Source organism: Paroedura picta, chromosome 12, assembly GCF_049243985.1.
Source record: "Paroedura picta isolate Pp20150507F chromosome 12, Ppicta_v3.0, whole genome shotgun sequence".
Lineage (NCBI taxonomy): Eukaryota > Metazoa > Chordata > Lepidosauria > Squamata > Gekkonidae > Paroedura > Paroedura picta.
The window spans coordinates 415,078-435,106 of NC_135380.1; the positions used below are offsets into that span (position 1 = coordinate 415,078).

The 20,029-nt window shown below is 53.8% G+C and overlaps 2 protein-coding genes across 5 annotated transcripts in view; one reads left to right on the plus strand and one right to left on the minus strand.

Annotated features, from left to right (window-relative positions):
* The window catches only part of CD3E (CD3 epsilon subunit of T-cell receptor complex), a 19,627-nt gene extending 3,065 nt beyond the window's left edge, over positions 1–16,562 (plus strand). Inside the window, exons 1-6 of one of the 2 annotated variants that reach the window (XM_077305985.1) lie at positions 9,888–10,081; positions 11,736–11,765; positions 12,145–12,348; positions 12,557–12,724; positions 14,749–14,795; positions 15,013–16,562. In XM_077305985.1, coding sequence (XP_077162100.1) covers positions 10,027–10,081; positions 11,736–11,765; positions 12,145–12,348; positions 12,557–12,724; positions 14,749–14,795; positions 15,013–15,069 — 561 coding nt within the window. In that variant the 5' untranslated portion in view covers positions 9,888–10,026 and the 3' untranslated portion in view covers positions 15,070–16,562. Of the gene's footprint in view, positions 1–9,887; positions 10,082–11,735; positions 11,766–12,144; positions 12,349–12,556; positions 12,725–14,748; positions 14,796–15,012 lie in introns of those variants that run through there. The other variant, XM_077305984.1, reaches the window with a different exon arrangement.
* Positions 462–4,578, minus strand: MPZL2 (myelin protein zero like 2). Of its 3 annotated transcripts, none has more exons than XM_077305993.1 (6): positions 4,390–4,578; positions 2,863–3,029; positions 1,986–2,196; positions 1,745–1,889; positions 1,214–1,337; positions 462–888 (listed from the first exon to the last, which is right to left on the minus strand). In XM_077305993.1, exons 1-5 carry the CDS (start codon positions 4,433–4,435, stop codon positions 1,259–1,261), a joined length of 648 nt encoding a protein of 215 aa, XP_077162108.1. In that variant the 5' UTR covers positions 4,436–4,578; the 3' UTR covers positions 462–888; positions 1,214–1,258. The 3 variants fall into 3 exon arrangements, with proteins under 3 accessions (XP_077162108.1, XP_077162107.1, XP_077162106.1); XM_077305992.1 differs by having other exon boundaries at positions 462–891; XM_077305991.1 differs by having other exon boundaries at positions 462–995.
* Positions 16,563–20,029: the final 3,467 nt, after the last annotated feature.

Sequence of the window (20,029 nt, forward strand, 5' to 3'; positions counted from 1 at the left end):
TATGGTCTACTAAGACTCCTAGATCCTTTTCGCACATGCTACTGCCAAGACAAGTCTCCCCCATCCTATATTGGTATCTATGGTTTTTCCTACCTAAATGCAGAACTTTACATTTGTCCCTATTGAATTTCATTTTATTCAGTTTAGCCCACTTCTCGAGCCTATCAAGATAATCCTGTGTTCTGATTCTGTCTTTTGTTGTGTTTGCTACCCCTCCCGGTTTAGTATCATCTGCATATTTAATAAGTATTCCCTCTAATCCCTCATCAAAATCATTTATAAATATGTTGAACAACACAGGCCCCAGGACAGATCCCTGGGGAACTCCACTTGTCACTCTTTTCCAAAAAGATGCTGACCCATTAACAAGTACCCTCTGGACATGATCATTCAACCAGTTATTGATCCCCCTGACAGAATTAGGATCCATACTTCATTTTACCAGCTTGTCCACAAGAATATCATGTGAAACCATCAAAAGCTTTACTGAAATCCAGATAAACTATGTCTGCAACATTCCCCTGATCCAGTAAGGCAGTCACTTTCTCAAAAAGAGACATAAGGTTGGTCTGACATGATTTGTTCTTGAGAAACCTATGCTGAGTCTTAGAAATCACTGTTCCAGCTGTCAAGGAAATTTTGCCAGCTACAGATGTCAAGCTGATGGGTTGATGGTTACCCGGATCCTCCTTTTCCCCTTTCTTGAAGATGGGGACAACATTTGCCCACTTCTAACCCTCTGGCAGGGCCTGGGCCTGAAGGAGCTGATAATGAAGCAGAGTGCCGTGGGGATGAAGCAGGCCTCCTTGCACTTGGCCAGCTCAACCGGCAGCTGGACACGGTCCTCTGCAGTCCGGGGGTGGGGGGAGGGTCCTTTTGCTCCCGGGTCTTCTGGAAAGCAGTTTTTTGGAGAGTCATGCCACCCCCTGCTCACAAGCATGGGCACAATGGCCTAGCGGCAGCAGACAATTCTGATGCAACAGCCTCCTGGGCCCCTGGGGAGGGCATGGAGAGCAGAGATAGCTGTGAGGGGGAGACAGTGGCAGGAAGGCCCTCTCTCCTGAGGCATCCGCGGCTGCATGGAGGAGGCATGGGGCTGCAGATGCAGTGTGGGTCCTCCAAGGAGCAGCAAGGTCCCAAGTGGGGGGGAAGGGCACACGCCACGTGTCCTCCTGCCACGCCAGAAGTGGCTGGCTGGCTTCTGCTGACTTACCCCATAAGAAGAAGGGCCCCCGGAGAAAGGGCTGAGCAGGGCTCTTCAGGCTCGCTCTCCCTGCCTGGCCATCACCTCCTCTTCTGGCTGAGCTGGCTTCAGCTTCTCCTTTTGTGACCTGTCACTGATTACCACAGACACAGCCTCAGGGAGGGCACCTGTGTCAGTGCTGCATGGGACAAGGGGAGCTCCGGTGGCCCTCCAGAGGCCTGCAGGAAGCTGAGCTCTGGGCTCACAGACGCCACACCACCAGGCTCGCTTGCAGCCAGGAAGGCCTTTGCCACAACCGGATCACAACGGCGCTGCCCTCTGGCCCCCTTTGTGGCCCGGCCTAGTTTCTTCCCTGAAAGCCGGGGGAAGGGAGGGAGCTCTGGTTCTCTCCCTTAGCCACCCAATTCCCTGTTCCGCCCCCAAAGGCGGGCAACTTTGGGAAAGGATAACATACACCGGGGGGCCAAGAGTTGCCCTCCACCGCACCAGGCCAAGTAAGTGGCCCCCCCCAGGTGGTTTCCCAGACACCCCCTCCCTTACCGCTCTGGCTCCACCATCTCCATGCTCTTCTCCAGCCGCTTCTGCCGTTGCTGACGGCACACCACCACCACCACCACCAGGAGGATCATGAGCACGCAAGTAGAGCCAATGGCGAGGGACAGGATGTGCATCTCTGAGAGAACCACTGTGCACAGAGGAGAAGCACGATGAGGGCGGGGGCCATCGAGCGGCCCCCAGGAGCCCATCATCCCAGCCCCTCCCTGCTTCGGGATCTACGCACCTTTCAGCCCCACCACCAGCTGGATCTCCCCAATGTTCCCATCCACATCTGGGGGGTTCTTCACCTGGCACTGGAAGGTGCCGTTGTCAGCTGGGCTCACGTTCCACAGCAGGAGGGAGGCATCGCTCTTCTGGATGTTGCCGTCCCATGTCACTCGGCCAAAGAAGCGGCCCATCGTCACGGGAAAAGGCTGCTCATGGTAGTAGAACACCTGGGAGAGGGCACAGAGCAGCCCCGGAAGAGGAGGAGGGGAAGGGGGTGCCCTTGGTCCTCTCTCCATAGAGATGGCCCATTCCTCAGGGTGATCTTGCACTGAGCAGCTGCCCAAAGGGATGGCTGGAGCAGCTTAAGATCTGCAGAGAACTGGAATGTCCAAGAAGCTCAGACCCCCCCCCCCTCAAAGGGTTTTCTCTCAGGCTCAACAGAGCCCTCTAAGCCTGGCAGTGGGTCACCCCCACTGATCCCAGCCATGTGTCCACTTTGGTTTTTGAGAGCCACCTGAGAGCCACCATCAAACGGATCTCCCCACAAGAACAAGGGGCCTCCATTGCCCTTTCTCTAACAAGGGTCCACATTCAGCAAATGTGGGGGAGGAGGGAGGTAGGGTAGGCAGGTCCTTTGGGCTCCCTTGAAGAGGCCCTTGCACAGGAGGTAGAAGAAGGTGAACGGTAAAAAGGCCCTCTGGAAGTTTTAGGTGGGCGTTCTGCTGGGCAGTGGCTGAGCTGCCTGCTAGCTCCTTCTTGTGACCTATGCCGGGGGGGGGGGGCTGGCCCAGAGCCACCCCCTGCCCCAAAGGCCAGTCTGCTGCCTTGGCCTCCTCCCTGGGCCCAGCCCCCCCCCCCGATGCCCCCTCCCTAAAAGCTCCAACTGGACTCACGTTCTGGTCAGGGCCACCGGAGTGGGGACGGAAGTTCCAGGTCACCGTCAGCCGTTTCCCAGGAGGGGCATGGCTGTAGAAGGTGCACTTTAAGCGGACATCGGTCCCATTCAGGGCGTCCAGGGTCTTTGGGGTGAAGATGTCAATCGCCGCCACAGGCCAGAGCACTGCAGGAAGCCGTCAGAGAAGGAATGTCATGGATCGACACCTAGGATCAGACCCAGGTTCCTTTTCACTGGAGGATTCTAGGCCTCTTTCTCTCTTTCAGCCTCACCAAACTCACAGGACTGTTGTGAAGACAGAGAGCACCCCCCCCCCAAATCCCTGCAGTGAGGGAGGGACAAAAATGTGCCAGGAAAGGCAAGGAGAAAGAAAGAAAGAAAGAAAGAAAGAAAGAAAGAAAGAAAGAAAGAAAGAAAGAAAGAAAGAAAGAAAGAAAGAAAGAAAGAAAGAAAGAAAGAAAGAAAGAAAGAAAGAAAGAAAGAAAGAAAGAAAACTTCCTTCCTGGCTCAGACTCCTCCAAGCCTGGGGAAGGACTGAGCCTGCCTTCCCACCAGCTGTTCCTGAGGCAGTTGGGCAAGACGAGGCTTGGCTTGGGGGTACTGGAAAATCCCGGCTCTGCCCCCCCCCCATCTTATTTCAGACCATAAGCAGGGGGGCAGGGGAAGAGGTCCTTTGAATGGGACCTGGAATTCACCCACAAGGTGAGCGCTGGTGATCCTGGAGGGGCTGGCCACTTTCCTTACAGCGTTTCAAGGCAGTGGACACAATGGGGTGGGGTGGGGTGGGGTGGCAGAGCAAAGATCCCTCCTCACAGCGCAGGGAAGGGCCTTCCAGAGACAACCTCGCCCTCTCCCCCTCCCCGGCTCCCGGACATTCACCAATCCCCCTGATAAAGCGGAGGACCCTGGAGAAAGACAGGCGGGGGGAGGTCCTTGACGTCCTCTCTCCCGGCCTCAGTCTCTCCCCCAGCAGCGCCAGCCTGGAGGGGCGTCACCAGCTGGCAGGGAGCGGGGTTGGTCCGTCCCCTGCGCTGGGCGCTCGACGGGGAGCCTCCGGGCGGCCGCCGGCAGGGTAGTGACTCAAGGCCAGCTGGCTCGTCGGGGCACGACCGGCTTCGCGCATCCGGGTTGCGAAACTAGCCCTCGGCCTAGCCGAAGGGGCTCACAGAGAGGGGTCGACTTGGCCTGCGTTTGCCCCGGGCCGGGGCGCTCACTAAAAGGGCGCCGTCTGCAGGGCGCGCCTCCCGCCTTCGCGGGCCGGCTGGCCGCCTTCTCCGCCTCGCCTCGCCTCCCCATCTGGGGCGGCCTGCTGACGTCGCAGGTCGGGGACCACCTCCTGGGCCCGGACGGGGGGGCGCCGTCGGGGCGTCTGACTGGCTGGCCGCCCGCGCTCGGCCTCCCCGTCCCCGCTGCCCCTTAGAGCGTAGCTGGGAGGCCCGGCAGGCCCGAAGCGGCCGACCCCTCCGGAGCCCCCCACCCCACCCCCGACGGCCCGGCGAGTCGAGCGGGCCCCGCTTTTCCTTACCCAAGAGCAGCAGCAGCAGCCGGCGGACGCTCGCCGCTCGGGCCATCCTCCACCCGACGGGCCTGGCCTGCACCTCCGCTCCGGGACAGCGAAGGTGGAGCCAGGGCAGCGGCAGCGGCAGCCTCCGCCTCTCTCTCGGGAGGGAGGGAAGAAGGAAGGAAGAAAGTTGGAGGGAGAGCGCCGGCCACCCGGCCATGCAGCCGGGAGCCTCCCCAGGCACGCTGCGCGCTCAGAGACCCTTTGTGCTGCTCCCTCCTGGTCTCCTCTGCGAGGGGGTTGTGGGGAGAATGCCCCTTGGTCGCCTCTGTTAACAGGACTTCTGCCCTGTGCGGGAGGGAGGGAGGGGGGCAGGCGGCTAGGCCAAAAGCCTCACCAGATCACTACTCCCTCGTGCCAGACAGGTCTGGGGTTTTAGTTATTTTGAACTAATAGTTTAAAATATTTCATAGCTGCCTTTTGAACTTAGGGGAGCTCAAGGTGGCTTACAATGTAAATAATAATAATAATAATAATAATAAAAAACAGAAAACAAATCACAACCCATAGTTTAGATCAAGAAAAAACTGCTAGTAGGCAAAAAAAAAAGTAATAATATGGCACCCTGAATAAACGTGTCCGCCATTTCCTCCTAAAAATCCAGAGCAAAGGGCCAAGGCCTCCCTCCCTGGGGAGGTTGTTCCATAACCAAAAAGACCCTATCTCTGGTGCCCCCTAGACCACTGTCTTTGATTGATAGGTCAGAAGGGCCTTCCTCTTGACCGGAATTCCCAGGTGGGGACAGAGTAGCCATATAAGGCCTTAATCAAGTATAGAACCGTGGATTCCTCACTGTGGACTCAGAAGAAGAAAGGAAATCCCGAGGCACAATGATAAAGTAGTCTTCTCTGTGTTTATAAGGGGAAAGGTTATAACATAAAATCTAAATGGTCAAACATATGATCAAACATAAAGAGTCAACCAAAACGGGATCCTAGGTTAAGTGACCTTCATAAAGTGAAATCCCCAGACGATTATGAGCATTTTGCCAATGTGATACTACAAACTACTACTATGACAGTATATTGGAAGAGCAACCACTGACGTAGATAAAGACAGAAAGCGGGTCACTTAACCTAGGATCCCGTTTTGGTTGACTCCCTATATAAGGCCTTAAAGCAGAGGTCCCCAACCTTTTTCGGGCTGGGGACCAAGGGAGGGGAAGGGAGGAACGGGAAACCAGCAGGCGCGCCTCCCTCCCCCCCACGGCGCAGCACAGCGCTTGCTGCACTGGGAGCAATCGGCTGCCTCCCGACGCAGCGAGCACTGCATTGCGGGGAGGAGGCGTGGGTGCCGGTAGGCGCAAACACACAGGTGCGGCAGAGGTGCCAGCGTGCTGGCACCCGCAAACGCCCGCTGGTGCGCCAGTTCCCATGACTCCCCCCCGCAGCATGGTGCTCGCTGCGCCAGGAGGTAGTAATCGCTCCCGGTGAAGTGAGCGCATTCTGCAGGGGAGGAGGGAGGTGTGCCTGCTGGTGTGCTGACGCCTCCCCCCCCCCTCCACAGCCCAGTACCGAGGCCTCCACAGTCCGGTACCGGGACACAGCCTCATCGTTGGGGAACACTGCCTTAAAGGTCCAAGGTGACACATTTGGCCCATGGGGAGTTGAAACATTCTCACAGGAGAATGGGAGATCCTGAGGCCCATTCCACACATCGGCCAATGTGGCCACATGTTTGCTGTATGCCAAATGGCTACAATTAATAGCGGAAATTTGTCATTCCACACACCGCCAATTGTAGCAGAAAATTGAAGTCCAAATAGCACTTTTAAAATTCCCCACAGGTTTCCGTAACCGCAATAAAGGAGACTGGCCATCAATCAAACAGAAGGGCCAATGAAGTGCAGAGTTATATTTGTGCCTCTGAAAAGCCCTTTTCCCTTTTAAATTTGTTTTTTAAAAACCTGAAAACACTAGTAGCAACGAATATTTGTTCATTCATTGTTTCATAGAGAACCTTTTTTCGTTGTCTTTTCTGAAAAATTTCTTGCTTTGGACTAAATGTGCACAAGGCAGTAACGTCCACAAGACACGGCCACAGATTAACTGCTCATAGGCACCCACATGCACACCTGGCCGCCTGGTGGACGTGTTCATGCCACAGTTTTGAGGATGATGGCTCAGGCTTTGACATACAGAGAAAGAGTGATCACCATCGGGAGAACAGCGCACACAAGAAGGGCGCTAATGCACAAGCGATCATGGAGCGGAATAAATAAAACAGTAAGCCATAAGGGGGAGGGGAAAGGGCGGGCCCTGTCCGGGATAAAAACTCTGGAGAGGATCTGTCATTCTAGGGGATCCCCAGGTCTCACCTGGAGGCTGGAATCCCTGATCCTTTAGGATGCTTTAGGATGCTTTGGGCTGATCCTGCGTTGGACTAGATGGCCTGTATGGCCCCTTCCAACTCGATTCTATGATCCTCCCTGGGGCACAGTGCCACAGAAACTCCTCACTCAAGCAGGCCTCCAGAGGAACTGATCTCTGCAGTCTGGAGAAGATATTTCATTTTGAGGGTTCTTCAGATCCCACCTGGAGGCTGGCATTCATGAACACTGGCACAGAGCCAAAGAGACCCCCCCCCCCTCCAAGGTAGCCCTTCGCTTCAGGGGAAATGATCTCTGCAGTCTGGAGTGGAGCTTTCATTCTGGGGGTTCTCCAGGTCCCAGCTGGAGGCTGGAATCCCTGAACAGTCACAGGGATGCTAGCCTCCAGCTGGGACCTAGAGATCCCATTTCTGGAGTTTTTTGAAGCCTTAAGAATACTTTGGGGATTTCTATCTGGAGCCTGGTACCTGCACCTCCATGGGATCCAAAGCCAGAGAGTCCCCCCTCCCAAAAAGCCCTTCCTTCAGGGGGCCTGATCTCTGTTGCCTTGAAATGACCCATAATTCCAGCAAATCCCCAGATCCCAACTGGAGATTGGCATCCTGCAACCTCTCTGGGACACAGGGCCACAGAGTTCCCCCCTCCCAAGCAAGCCCTTTCATCTCCAGGGGCCTGGAGATGAGTTATTGCAGAGTCTCCCCTCGAAAACAGCCATTTCCCCCTGGAGAACTGATCTCTATAGTCTGCAAATGTCCTCCAATTCCAGGAGATTTCCAGGCCACACTTGGAGGTCGGTGACCCCTGGGTCAGGAATATTCCTTGAGGTTTAGAGGTGGGGCAAGAGTCCAGGTGGTCAGGCGCTTTTTTGCCATGTAGCCAGCCCCCAGGAAGGCAACAGTACAGGTGTGCATCCAACTGACTTCTCTGAACGCAATGGGCTTTGCCTCTAGTTTAAAAATATATTAAAAGTAATTAACTCCTAGCCATTCTGGAAACCCTTCCAGGGCTGTCAAGAAACCCCAGGGTTTCATGAAATCTAGGCTGAGGAACCCTGCATTAGAATCGTAGAATCATAGAATTGTTGGAAAGGGCCAAACAGGCCATCTAGTCCCATCCCCTGCTCAATTCGGGATCAGCATCCAGGAGAAGGATCTGTCCAGCTGCTGCTTGAAGAAGGCCAGTGAGGGGGAGCTCCCCACCTCCTTAGGCAGCCCATTCCACTGCTGAACAAGACTCCTAGAATCCTAGAGTGGGAAGGGTCTGTGAAGGCCATCTAGTCCCACCCCCTGCTCAAGGCAGGATCAGCCTCCAGCATCCAGGAGAAGGATCTGTCCAGCTGCTGCTTGAAGAAGGCCAGTGAGGGGGAGCTCCCCACCTCCTTAGGCAGCCCATTCCACTGCTGAACTAGACTCCTAGAATCCTAGAGTAGGAAGGAACCATCTAGGTCCATCCAGTCCCACCCCCTGCTCAGTGCAGGATCAGCCTCACACATCCTGGAGAAGGATCTGGCCAGCCGCTGCTTGAAGATCGCCAGTGAGGGGGAGCTCCCCACCTCCTTAGGCAGCCTATTCCACGGCTGAACTAGACTCCTAGAATCCTGGATTGGGAAGGGGCCATCCAGGCCATCTAGTCCCACCCTCTGCTTATGGCAGAATCAGCCTAAAGCATCCGGGGGTAAGGATCTGTCTGGCCACTGCTTGAAGACGGCCAGTGAGGGGGAGCTCCCCACCTCCTTAGGCAGCCCGTTCCACGCCTGAACTATTCTGACAGACAGACATCCCCCACCCCTGTATCCAGCTGGTACCATTCTAGATGCAGTTTAAAGTCATTACTGTGGGTCCCCTCTTCTGCTACCAACAAGAACTGCTTCCTGCCTTCCTCCAAGGAACAGCCTTTGAATTCCTTAAAGAGCAATAACGTCCCTCCATGCTGAGGGAATTCTTTTTTCACTGTATCTGAAGAAATGTGTGTGCGCGCATCAGCTTATACCCAGACTCAATCTTTGTTGGCCTTATGGTGCCACCAGTCACAAAACTTTGTTCTTCTGCATCATGCAACCTGGCTGCCCACCTGGATTCCCTGTATGCAAGTGTCTTCCATCCTGAATTGTTTTGCAACAATATAGCCCTCTTACCTTTATACCAATGCTCTCCTGAAGACATCCCCTTTATGGAAGGCCAGAAGCCTGAGCACCTCTATCCCACTCCACCAGCTGGAGGCCGGAACACAGAAGCAGGAGTCTGTAGAGGCAGGAGTCGTTTGCCTGGTGGCCTCTCAGATGAGTGGAGCTCAAACTCCATAAATCCAATCCTCACCAAATTTGGAGACCATGTAGAAGAGAATTGGCCAGAGATCCCCTGCTGAATTTGGAGTCTCTAGCACACTGAAGGGGAAGAGTTTTACCCTATCACAATCTGGTTGATATGGAGCCTTCTCAGTTCACGATGGTCCATGGTTCAGTTTGTGAGGCTGCCAGGAACCGAATCATATTTTCCTGGCTGTGCATAAGCCAGACCTAGAGCTGTCCATGGGGTGATCCATGTTAACTGCTGTCAACTCCCCTAGTTTTGCAGAGGGAAGGTCAGTCCTTCCCCTAGGGATACCAGCCTCCAGATGGGGCTTGGGGATCCCCTGGAATTACAGCTCATTTCTAGACTAGAACGATCAGTTTGTTTATTATTATTTATTTCCTAGAGGCAAAGCCCATTGCACCCAGGGGAACAACGGATGCCAAGATAGTGCTTTTTGAATATGCTGCTGCTCATAGCACAGCTAGCCCAAGGCAGCTTATAAGGGGAGGAGGGGCCAGATCTTCCTCGACTGAATGCCTGGCAGAAGAGCTCTGTCCTACAGGCCCTGCGGAACTGAGGAAGTTTCAGCAGGGCCCTCAGCTCTCCCAGGAGCTCATTCCACCAGGTTACCCTGGAGAAAATGGCTGCTTCGCAGGTTGGACTTCACAGAGGTCCCTGCCCCTCAGGCTCCACCCAGGCAGTTCCTCAGCCTGGAGCTGGCAACCAGACCCCCACCCCCCCAAAAAAAGGCCCCTGGAGGCTGCAGATGGCAGGCCTGCACCGTTAGACAGGCTGATCGGAAGACGCTGCGCACACCTCCACTTCCTGGCAGGGCCAGCTCAGAGCGCCTTCGATGCTGCCCTGGAAACAGTGACTGCTCTTTCTTTGCTTGTGGAGATCGGCCAGAGCAGTTGTCTGAAAATCTTTCATCTTCTCTGGTGCACAGTGGCACGGATTGAGTGGGGAGACTCAAGACCTAACATGATGGTGTGCTTTGGGACCACCTTTGGGGCTATTGGTCTCTTCCTTTGTTTTCGTGAGTACCACCAGTGGGGCTCAGGGCAGGACTGGGGGCCTGAAAGAGTAGCAGAGACAGTTGGAAAGGCTTGCCTGGTGCAGTGGTTGCCCACAAGCCGGGTGTGATTCCAGGAGGCCTGTGGGGCAGGGTGCTTTGCCCCCAAACTTGATAGCTCTCCTTTTTAGATGGGAAGAGCACCTGCCCTCGCTGTGTGCCAAAAGCTGGGGGGGGGGCAGCTAGCCTGTCGGCTTCGGTGCCACTGGAAATACCTCCTTTTGACTGACAGCAAAGTGCTTCCTGGCCTTGGGGTGGGGACTAGAGGCAACCCCCTTAACCCGCTTCTTTCTCACCCCTTGCCTGGCGCTGCAGGGGACAGCCTCAGAGAGGGACCAGCCTGATCCCTCTGCCCATACTTCTGTTGGAATAAAGTGGGCCTTGTGGGGGGGGGACACACATGGAAATCCAGAGTGTGCCCCAAGCTGCCCTTCCCAAACCAAGTGTGAGTTCTCCCAGCCCAAGAAATGCCAAGGGGGGTGGTGGGTGGTTGCTCTGACTGGGCCACACAGGGTCTGGAGAGCAGAGAAGAGACAGACGCTGACAGGTTCCCACCAGAGCAGTAGCTGGACCCCTGAACTGCCCCACAGCCTGCCAGTGAGTCAGGATGGCCTTCCTTGGCAGGCCAGTAGCCGGAAGGGATCAGGGTGGGGGCTGGTTTGATTTGGCAGCTGCCAGGCTGCTCTTTTCAGGCTCCTTGGCCTTCCCAGATCGTAATTTCCTAATAAAAAGACAGGTGATCCTGACCGTGAGAAGTGTCCTCCAGGATGTCCCATGGAAGAGGTGGGGGGGGGGGGGAGGAGAAACCAGCCCACAAACCTGGGAATGGGATTGGAATATAAGAACAGAGGAGAAGCCATGTTAGGTCAGACCAACAGCCCTCCAGTTCACCACTCTGTCCTACAGTGGCCAAAACCCCGGGGCCCGCCAGTGGGGCCAGTACAACAGAAGTACAGAGGTCCGCCAGTGGGGCCAGTACAACAGAAGGCCTCTCACTGTTGCCCCCCACAACACCAAGAAGCCAGAGCATCCCAGCTCCAGAAATAAGAACGGAAGAGATGCCACGTTGGATCAGGCCAATTGTCCTCCAGTCTACCACTCAAGTGTCCTGCAGAGGCCCAAACAGAGAGGAGGCTCCCCCTGGTTTGGGAAACACTGGGGAGGGTGGGGATTTGGGAGGGGAAGGAGCTGAGTAGGGAGCAAGGCTGTTGCTTCCACCCTCCATAGCAGCCACTCTCCCCAGGGCAATGGATGCCCAAAGTCTGGAGATCTCCAGGCTCCACCTGGTGGTTGGCATCCCTACTTTGGGAGTGGGGCTTGTCTGTTTTTGGTTGCTAGTCTTGCTGTCCTTTTGTGGAAGGAGGGGGGTCTGCCTGATTCCTCCAGTGGCTTGAGCTGGGCAGGGGGAGGCAGAGCATGAGCTGTGTGGGGTAGCCTCTTGGGGCCGGGAACCCACAGACAATGACTATGGGGATGGGAAGGCCAACTGAGGCAGGTTGGCGTCGGGACTTGCAGTTGCATCTGTGCTCAGAATGGGCTCCAAAGACATTTTGAAGGGGCTCAAGCAGTGGTCCCGGTGTTCTCCTCTCTGCTAACCACTGTCATGTTTCCTTCACAGCCAGACCTGTTTGGGGACAGGGGAATGCAAGTAAGTGATATCCTTCTACCACTTCGGGGAGGGGGGGGGCTTTCAAGTGCTCCGGGCCAGTCCCATTGGTTGCCTGAGATCCTGATACTGAGGGATTCTCTTCTTGATGGGGGAACTGGGTTGGGGAGCTAGCAGCGGGCCAAAAAAGTTTTCCTTTCATTTCCAAAGCTCTGCTTGTTGTCAGGGGGGCTGTCAGGGAGGCAAGGCATGCTTCAATCAGGGGCCCCCGACCTCTGCTGCCTCTCCCCAGCCGTGCTCAGCTGGCATGCCCCGGGGCATTGCTGATGAACTACCACATCAGCCCACAGAATGGACTCATTCTGATTCTGGGCAAATCAGAACTCTTCGGGCCATGTCCTATTGTTGACCTTTGCTCCAGTGATCCAGGTGAGCTTCGCTGGGAACAATGTGACCCTCACCTGCCCCGTCGAGAATGGTTGGTGGTGGAAGGAAAAGGAGAACCGGAAGGAAAAGATCAGCTGCTCCACCCCATCATGTATGATTGCAGACTATCAAGGGATGCTGCATAATGGCCTGTATGGCTGTGAGCAGTATGGGACCAACCTTTACCTTCATGTCAAAGGTTAGTGGCTCAAGCACATGCCTGCAGCAGCCCAGGATCAGGGGGGCAGGAGTCTCCCTCCATATCCCAAGAGAAGGTGATCTTTGCTTGGCCGGCGCCAGCAGATGCCCAGGGCCCCCGTGGGGGTGGGGTGGCCAGGGGAGGAGTAGCCCGCTGAGACTACTGCAGCCTGATCTAGGTTGCTGCTACATTTTCCTCTCCTGAGCAGAGTGTCCTGGGTGCGTGGAAGTGGACATCTGGGTTGCGACAGGCATCATCCTCACCGATCTCCTGGTCACCTTTGCACTCCTGGCCCTGACCTACCATTGCAGCCGGAAATGGGCAGCCCGCTTTGGGGGGGGGCCTGCAGCAGGAGGCTCCCGAATGCAGCCACGGGGTGAGTGTGTGTCTTTGCATGGGGGGAGGAAGTACCACAGAGTACGCTCCACAACGGGGAACTTTGGTGGGAGGAGGCCTGACAATACTTGTCCAGCCCCCACCCCACAATTAGAAGAAGAAGAAGAAGAAGAGTTGGTTCTTATATGCCGCTTTTCCCTACCCGAAGGAGGCTCAAAGCGGCTTACAGTCGCCTTTTCCCTTTCCTCTCCCCACAACAGACAGCCTGTGGGGTGGGTGAGGCTGAGAGAGCCTTGATATCACTGCTCGGTCAGAACAGTTTTATCAGTGCTGTGGTGAGCCCAAGGTCACCCAGCTGGCTGCATGTGGGGGAGTGCAGAATCGAACCCGGCATGCCAGATTCGAAGTCCACGCTCCTAACCACTACACCAAAATTAACTTTATTATTTACTTATTTATTGGACTTGTATACTGCTGTTCCCAGCAGGCTGGTTCGCGGCGGTACACAAAAAAGAAAACATTCTACAAGAAGTCGCATCTAAAACATATTGTAAGAAATCCCCAATAATCTTAAAAACAGTCCTCAACATCATAAAATGGCAGTATACACTATCTTTGTACAGCTTTTTTTGCATGAAAAAAAGGGTAAGAGGTTGGTGGGCAGAGAGTGGGCAGGGCCTGTCCGACTAGCCCACAGTCCACACAGGGCCTGCCACTCCCAGCCTGGCCAGGGCAATCTGACGACATCACCGCCAGTTTGCTCCTGGCTGGTGATGGAGCTAGAGGTAAGTGGGCCTTCCGGGGGGGCAGACCAGGGGACAGGGAGAGCAAGAGGGCTTGCCTGCTGTGGCCCGGCAAAGCATCAGAGGGCTGTGCAAGCAGCCCCTGAGACTTTTCCGGGCAGTGGCAGGTCTTTGACGGTGGGGGGAGCCCGAGGGATGGGGGAATCTGCGAGGCAGCTGGAGCCCTTCCTGGCCCAAGGGGGAAGGGAAGCCACCCCTCCCCCCTTCTAGCACCCATTGTGTCAGTTACAACGGTCTTTATTACTAGTTTACTATAAGACCTCAACTCATACATTGCCCCCATCGGGGCCGGTACCAATGATAATATTGACTGGCAGTTTATAGTAAGATGACAAAGGGGCCCTAATGCCATCTAACACTGTGCACAGGGACCAAACACAGAGAGGGGAAAGGGAGGGTCCAGATCTCACATGCAGGGATCACCGCCCGGCCCTAACCAAACGCCTCACAGAAGAGCTCCGTTTTGCAGGCTTTGCAGAACTGAGAGTCCCATCAGGGCCCATAGCTCATCCGAGAGCTCATTCCATCAGGTAGGGGCCAGGACTGAAAAGGCCCTGGCCTTGGTCAAGGCCAGGCGCACCTCCCGGGGCCCCGAGACCTTCAGCAGGATAAGGAGCACTGAGTGCCAACGCTCGCCTTTGGACCAGGGAACAGCCTTGGTCCTCAGAGGCAGGGGCATAGCCTTTGCTGTGCTCCAAGGCTTATTGTGGGGTGCAAGCATTGGCAGGGACCGGGGAATAGGGAACTCCAGTGGAGACACTGGGAAGTCACCTCCTCCTCAGGCTGGCCTGGGGGCTCTGCCTTGTGCTGGAGAACTTCTTGGAGAATTAGCAGAGCCAGGTGAGATAGTAGGGTGGCCAGCTCTTGGTTGGGAAACACCTGGAGACTTTGGGGATAGAATCAGGAGTGGGTGCCACTGGGGCAGGGAGGGACCTCAGTGGAATCCACCCTCCAAAGCAGCCATTTTCAACAAGAGACCTGGAGATGAGCTGTAAAACTGGGGGATCCCAAGGTCCCACCTGGGGGTGGAATCTCTACAGGACATCCACTGCCCCTGGCAGGACAAGTGGCCTGTGCCCAGAGCAACTGACTGTGGCAGTACCAGTGGAGGGGGGCAGGGTTGCAGGGTAGAGGGAGTTCCCTGTGGGGCTCTGTGAGGGATCCCCGTAGGTCTTACTGGTGACCAAAGGGAGCGGCAGTCTCATAGCCACAACTATTGGACGATCTCTTCTGAACAGACAACTTGTGTCTTGCGTTGCAGGCCAGAGGGAAGACCATCCCCCACCTGTCCCAAATCCAGACTATGAGGTAAGGGCAGGGATGGGAGAAGCTGGAGCGGGTGCCATCTCCATCCCCCATGGGGTCACATAGACAGAATGCTGTGTCTCCAGTGTGGGCAGGATGGGAGGCAGAGTTTATTTAGAGGGGTAAACACCAGGGGTTGTCTTGCAAGCCCACCTGAGGGGGACAGATGGGGGTCTCCAAGGGCCCTCCAGGGAGTCACACCCAACCTTTGTTTCTGCAGCCCATCCGGAAAGGCCAGCGGGAGGTGTATGCTGGACTGGAGCCTCGGCCCTTCTGAGCGTGATGGCCGCTGGAGAAGCAAACGGGTTCCTCACTGCTGTAGACCTGGCACAAAACGGGAGAGTTCAACATTCTGTGGCACCTTCAAAACCCAAAAGATTTTATTCAATGGATCAGCTTCCCACACACTTCTTCAGATATGTTTAACTGGAAGTTTCTAATCCGTTCATAGAGACAGAGGGTGAGCAGCATTGTAGCATATAGCTTAATCAGGTTTGACAGATGCAAGGTCTAAACTGGAATGACAAGCTTAAATTACATAGTTACCATTTTGTTGTTATGTGCGAAGTCGTGTCTGACCCATCGCGACCCCATGGACAATGATCCTCCAGGCCTTCCTGTCCTCTACCATTCCCCGGAGTCCATTTAAGTTTGCACCTACTGCTTCAGTGACTCCATCCAGCCACCTCATTCTCTGTCGTCCACTTCTTCTTTTGCCCTTGATCGCTCCCAGCATTAGGCTCCTCTCCAGGGAGTCCTTCCTTCTCATGAGGTGGCCAAAGTATTTGAGTTTCATCTTCAGGATCTGGCCTTCTAAAGAGCAGTCAGGGCTGATCTCCTCTGGGACTGACCGGTTTGTTCGCCTTGCAGTCCAAGGGACTCGCAAGAGTCTTCTCCAGCACCAGAGTTCAAAAGCCTCAATTCTTTGACGCTCGGCCTTCCTTATGGTCCAACTTTCGCAGCCATACATTGCAACTGGGAATACCATAGCCTTGACTAAACGCACTTTTGTTGGCAGGGTGATGTCTCTGCTTTTTAGGATGCTGTCTAGATTTGCCATAGCTTTCCTCCCCAGGAACAAGCGTCTTTTAATTTCTTTGCTGCAGTCCCCATCTGCAGTGATCTTGGAGCCCAGGAAAATAAAATCTGTCACTATCTCCATTTCTTCCCCATCTATTTGCCAGGAATTGAGAGGGCCGGATGCCATGATCTTTGTTTTCTTGATGTTGAGTTACCATTTGCTTGGGTTTAATTCTAGGGGGAAACAAAGTGAAGGAAATATGTATGTCAAAATTGGAGAAGATGGGCAGATGGACCCCTCAATTGTGGAATGCTGAGAGTAAGCAGGTCAAGCCCTCTGTCAAAGAATAATTGGACAGAAATCTGACATCATGAGCCTGACACCTGTAGAAGAACACTTCAGCTTTCCAGGACATTCAGTGGGTGACTCCAAAGTAGTTGTTTGATTGTAAAGAAACGTCAGGAGCAAAGGGAAATTGCTGAGTTGCAAGTTATTACAAAGAACAATGGAATCCCTATTGGGGGGGAGGGCAGGAGGGCTGCAAGGGTGCCGGGGGCAGGAGAGGGCATGATAGCACCCATTGCATTTTCTTATACAATAGGCTCTAAATCTAGTACCTTTAATGGAACCTTTAATGGTTCCTCTGGACTCAGTCGCTGCTCCAGACCAACATGGATATCCACTGGAATCTGTAATGAATCTTTCTATATAGGTTTGGGATTGTATAAAAAGACCTCGTGTGAACTAAACATTTTGGTTATTCTTCAATAGTTTTGGCTGTCTGCTGTGTGCCTTTTAGGTTTGATTCCAAAAACATCTGGTACAGACAAGCAGCCTTTTTAGAGAGCAATGGACCAGGACATAGACAATATTCCTGATAGGCCTGGCTACAGTTTCCAAGTTCAGTTCGAGGTTCTGGTCGTGACTACCTCGAAAGCCCTTCATGGCTTTGGGCCTTCCTGTCTGCCGCTTCCCGTGCTTCACCACAGCAGCTCTGCTCATGTAAGCAGGACCTTCTGCTGGGGCCGACCTGCAAGTGGGAAACAACAACTGCACACGTGTCTGGGCCTTCTCTGTTGTAGCCTCCACTTTGTGGAACGATCTGCTTGTTGAGATCAGAAATGGCCCCTACTTAGGGGTCCCAGGTCCTGCTGGCCATCAGAGAGGGGTGGGGCTGCCAGATCCAGGTTGGGGAATCCCTGCGGATTCAGAGGTGGAACCTGGGGAGGACAGACCTCAGTGGGGCACAATGCCGCAGAGTGGGTTACAATGCCACCTTTCAAAGCAGCAATGTTCTCCAGGAGAACTGATCTTTGCCACCTGGGGGTGAGCTGTAATTGTAATTCCAGGGGATCCACTTGAAGGGTGGCACCCCTCCCATACTCCTGGAATTTCCTGAAATACACAAAGGCTGCTTATGAGAGCATCTGTAAACCGCTCCACGGTATTAAATAAAAGGCTAAGGACTAAGTGGGGGGAGAGTGGGCGGGCGCTGTCCGGGATAAAAACTCGGAGGAGCGAATCAGGAGCTGCAAAGTGGCACTCCAGGGCCAAGTGGCCAATTTGGCCCGTCTCCCGAACACCATGCCACAGACTCTCCAGTCCTCCTGAGCCACCATCCTCGCCGCTGCGCCCTCCAGACTGTAAGTCACCCCAGGACTTCGGCCGAGGGCTGGAAAGGCTGCCGGGGAGGAGGGTCGCCCCACGCCACTGGACTCTGGGAAAGCTGCTTTCCCTCGGACCAGCGACAGCCCTTGCCTGCCCTGGGACCTAGCTGCTATCCCCGCTGTGCCTCCCCGGCCGCCCCTTGGGGGCCCACCACGCTTTCTTCCCAGCCCCGACTCACGGACAGCCACACAAACTCCCAGACTAAGAGAGCTAGCACACGCTGTATTTACAGCACAGCCGTCTTAATTTCTAGTTTTTATAATAACAGGATAACAGCATAATGGAACAAACACGTTTATAAAGGGAAGAGAACTGCAGCCACTGCCACTGTGTTATCCACTAGCCGTATGTACTGCCCTGCATTGTTTTCTACTTCTGTAATCTCTCCTTCTGCATTACATGAGGTATTATCTGAGGCCTTTCTGCACTGCCTGCTTTTTCTAACCCTAGTCCTATTGCACTGTTTTGTTCGCAGTGAGACCCCTCCTCTCACTGAGGGGCAGTGTATAGATAGAAAACCATAAACACACTTCCTCTAACATGGCCACACTAGCAACCAACCCTGGTGTGCAGGGCCACTGGTCTGCTCCACCAGCACTCAAAGTAGGTGCAAGTCTTCAAACAAGACAAGTTTCATGTTGACTCCAAGGAAGCTCGATGCAGCAGTTTCCTGTCTTCTTCTGAATGGCTACAGTCACTCTTTGCTTCAGCACAAGATCAGATGAGCAAAACTGGATGGTCTCCAGACATTAAGGGCACAGGAGATCTCCTGGAGGTGACCTGTGTGATTCCTAGATGGTCTCAGTGACCCTATGGTCTGAACACTGGTTAGTGGCCAACTATTTGTGTTGCCCGCCTGTTTTGGCTTAAGCAAGCCAATGTTTACCACCAGAACCAAAGATCCAATGGTCCTCAAAGGTAACCTGTCTGCAAAGTGGTGTTTGATGTTTAACAAGGACTTCCAAGACCAAACTTATATAATTGCCCCAGATGCTTCTTTTGTATCAAGTTGACATTTGTCAGTGATCCCCCGGTAATAGAATGAGGAGATCTTTAGGTGTTAGAGTCAAATCAAATAAATAAACCAAATAAATACATAAATAATAGCTGCCATAACGTAGTTAAATAGTATTTGGGTAGTTTGGTTCCTTTCAAATGGAATTTACCTTTTGTGAAGTGTTTTTTCTGTGGAAGTTTGAATTAAGCGAAACCTTCACTCTGAGTTTTAAAAGTTTTTTCCCCACTGGGCAAAGAACAGGTCTGTGTGTGTGTTTGTGTGTGTGTGGGGGGGCAAAGTCAGTTAAATAGTTTTCCAGGTGCACGCCAGCCCACCTTCATACAAATGCTAGCAGGAGAGGCAGTAGGCAGATGCTCTCTCCTCCAAGCAGGGGCAGAGATCTGGAGGACTTAAACTACAAAGACTCCAGGAATGATTTCCAGGAAACCTCCTAAGCTAAAGGAGCCTATCCTATATTTTAACTTCTGATAAGGCATCTATAGCAAGAGGGATACAGGGATTGCAGTTTACCCATTTATTTGAATTCCTTGCCCAGTCCAGTGTTGTCCTAAAAGTATGCTTATGAATGTTTTCTTTTGGGGGGGAAAAAAACCTTATAACTTTTGATGCTGGTAGTGGTTTTCTGTACCACACAAGAATTATAGAATCATAGTGTTGGAAGGGGCCATACAGGCCATCTAGTCCAACCCCCTGCTCTACACAGGATCAGCCCTAAGCATCCTAAAGCATCCACCATCTCAAACACTCTATTGTAAAAGGAGCACCAAGGGGAAGGCCAGCAGTTTGCAAGTGGCTATTCCTCTAGGTGCACACAAGGCAGCAAATTCTCCCCGAGGTGGCTAGGCACTGGGCAGTAGGAGACACACAGATCCGGGAAGAGAAGCTGGGAGTCCTGACCCCCTCAGCTGGCACTTCTGTACAAAGGTCAGGTGGTGGCAGCAAGTTACCCCAGAGAGAGAGAGAGAGAGAGAGAGAGAAGCAAGCCTCTCCAGATGTTGGGAGCATCTTGGAGTGGGCAGGGTTGATCAAGGTCTGCAGGGTAGAACAGATCCATTTTGCTACTTTGTAGAGAGGACTAAAATGACTCAGTAAGAACTACAAAACGTTTGGTTAACACTGGGATGAAAGGACAGGGGCCATGTACCCCCCTGGCTTGAAAGAGCTCCCTGAAAACAGCACCCCCCCCCTGAAAGGAGCATCCATCCTGGAGCTGAGATGCCTGGAAAAGCTATCCCACCCCCTTGCTGCCACTTGCCTCCTGCCTGGCTCAGCCCACCCCCCCCAGGTCAGTCCTCTGGGGTTTTCAGCTGAGGACCACTCAGCTCGCTGATATCCTTCTGCAATCTGAAAGAGCTTGATGCACTTTCTTCAGCCCTGTATTTTTTTTGGGGGGGTATCCCATTTCCCTGGTATCCCATTTGACACATTTCCAAAGGGGTGTGAACAAAATTTGGAGGGTGCAGAGGAGAGTGACGAGAATGATCCAAGGCCTGGGGACCAAACCCCATGAGGAAAGGCTGAGGGATTTGG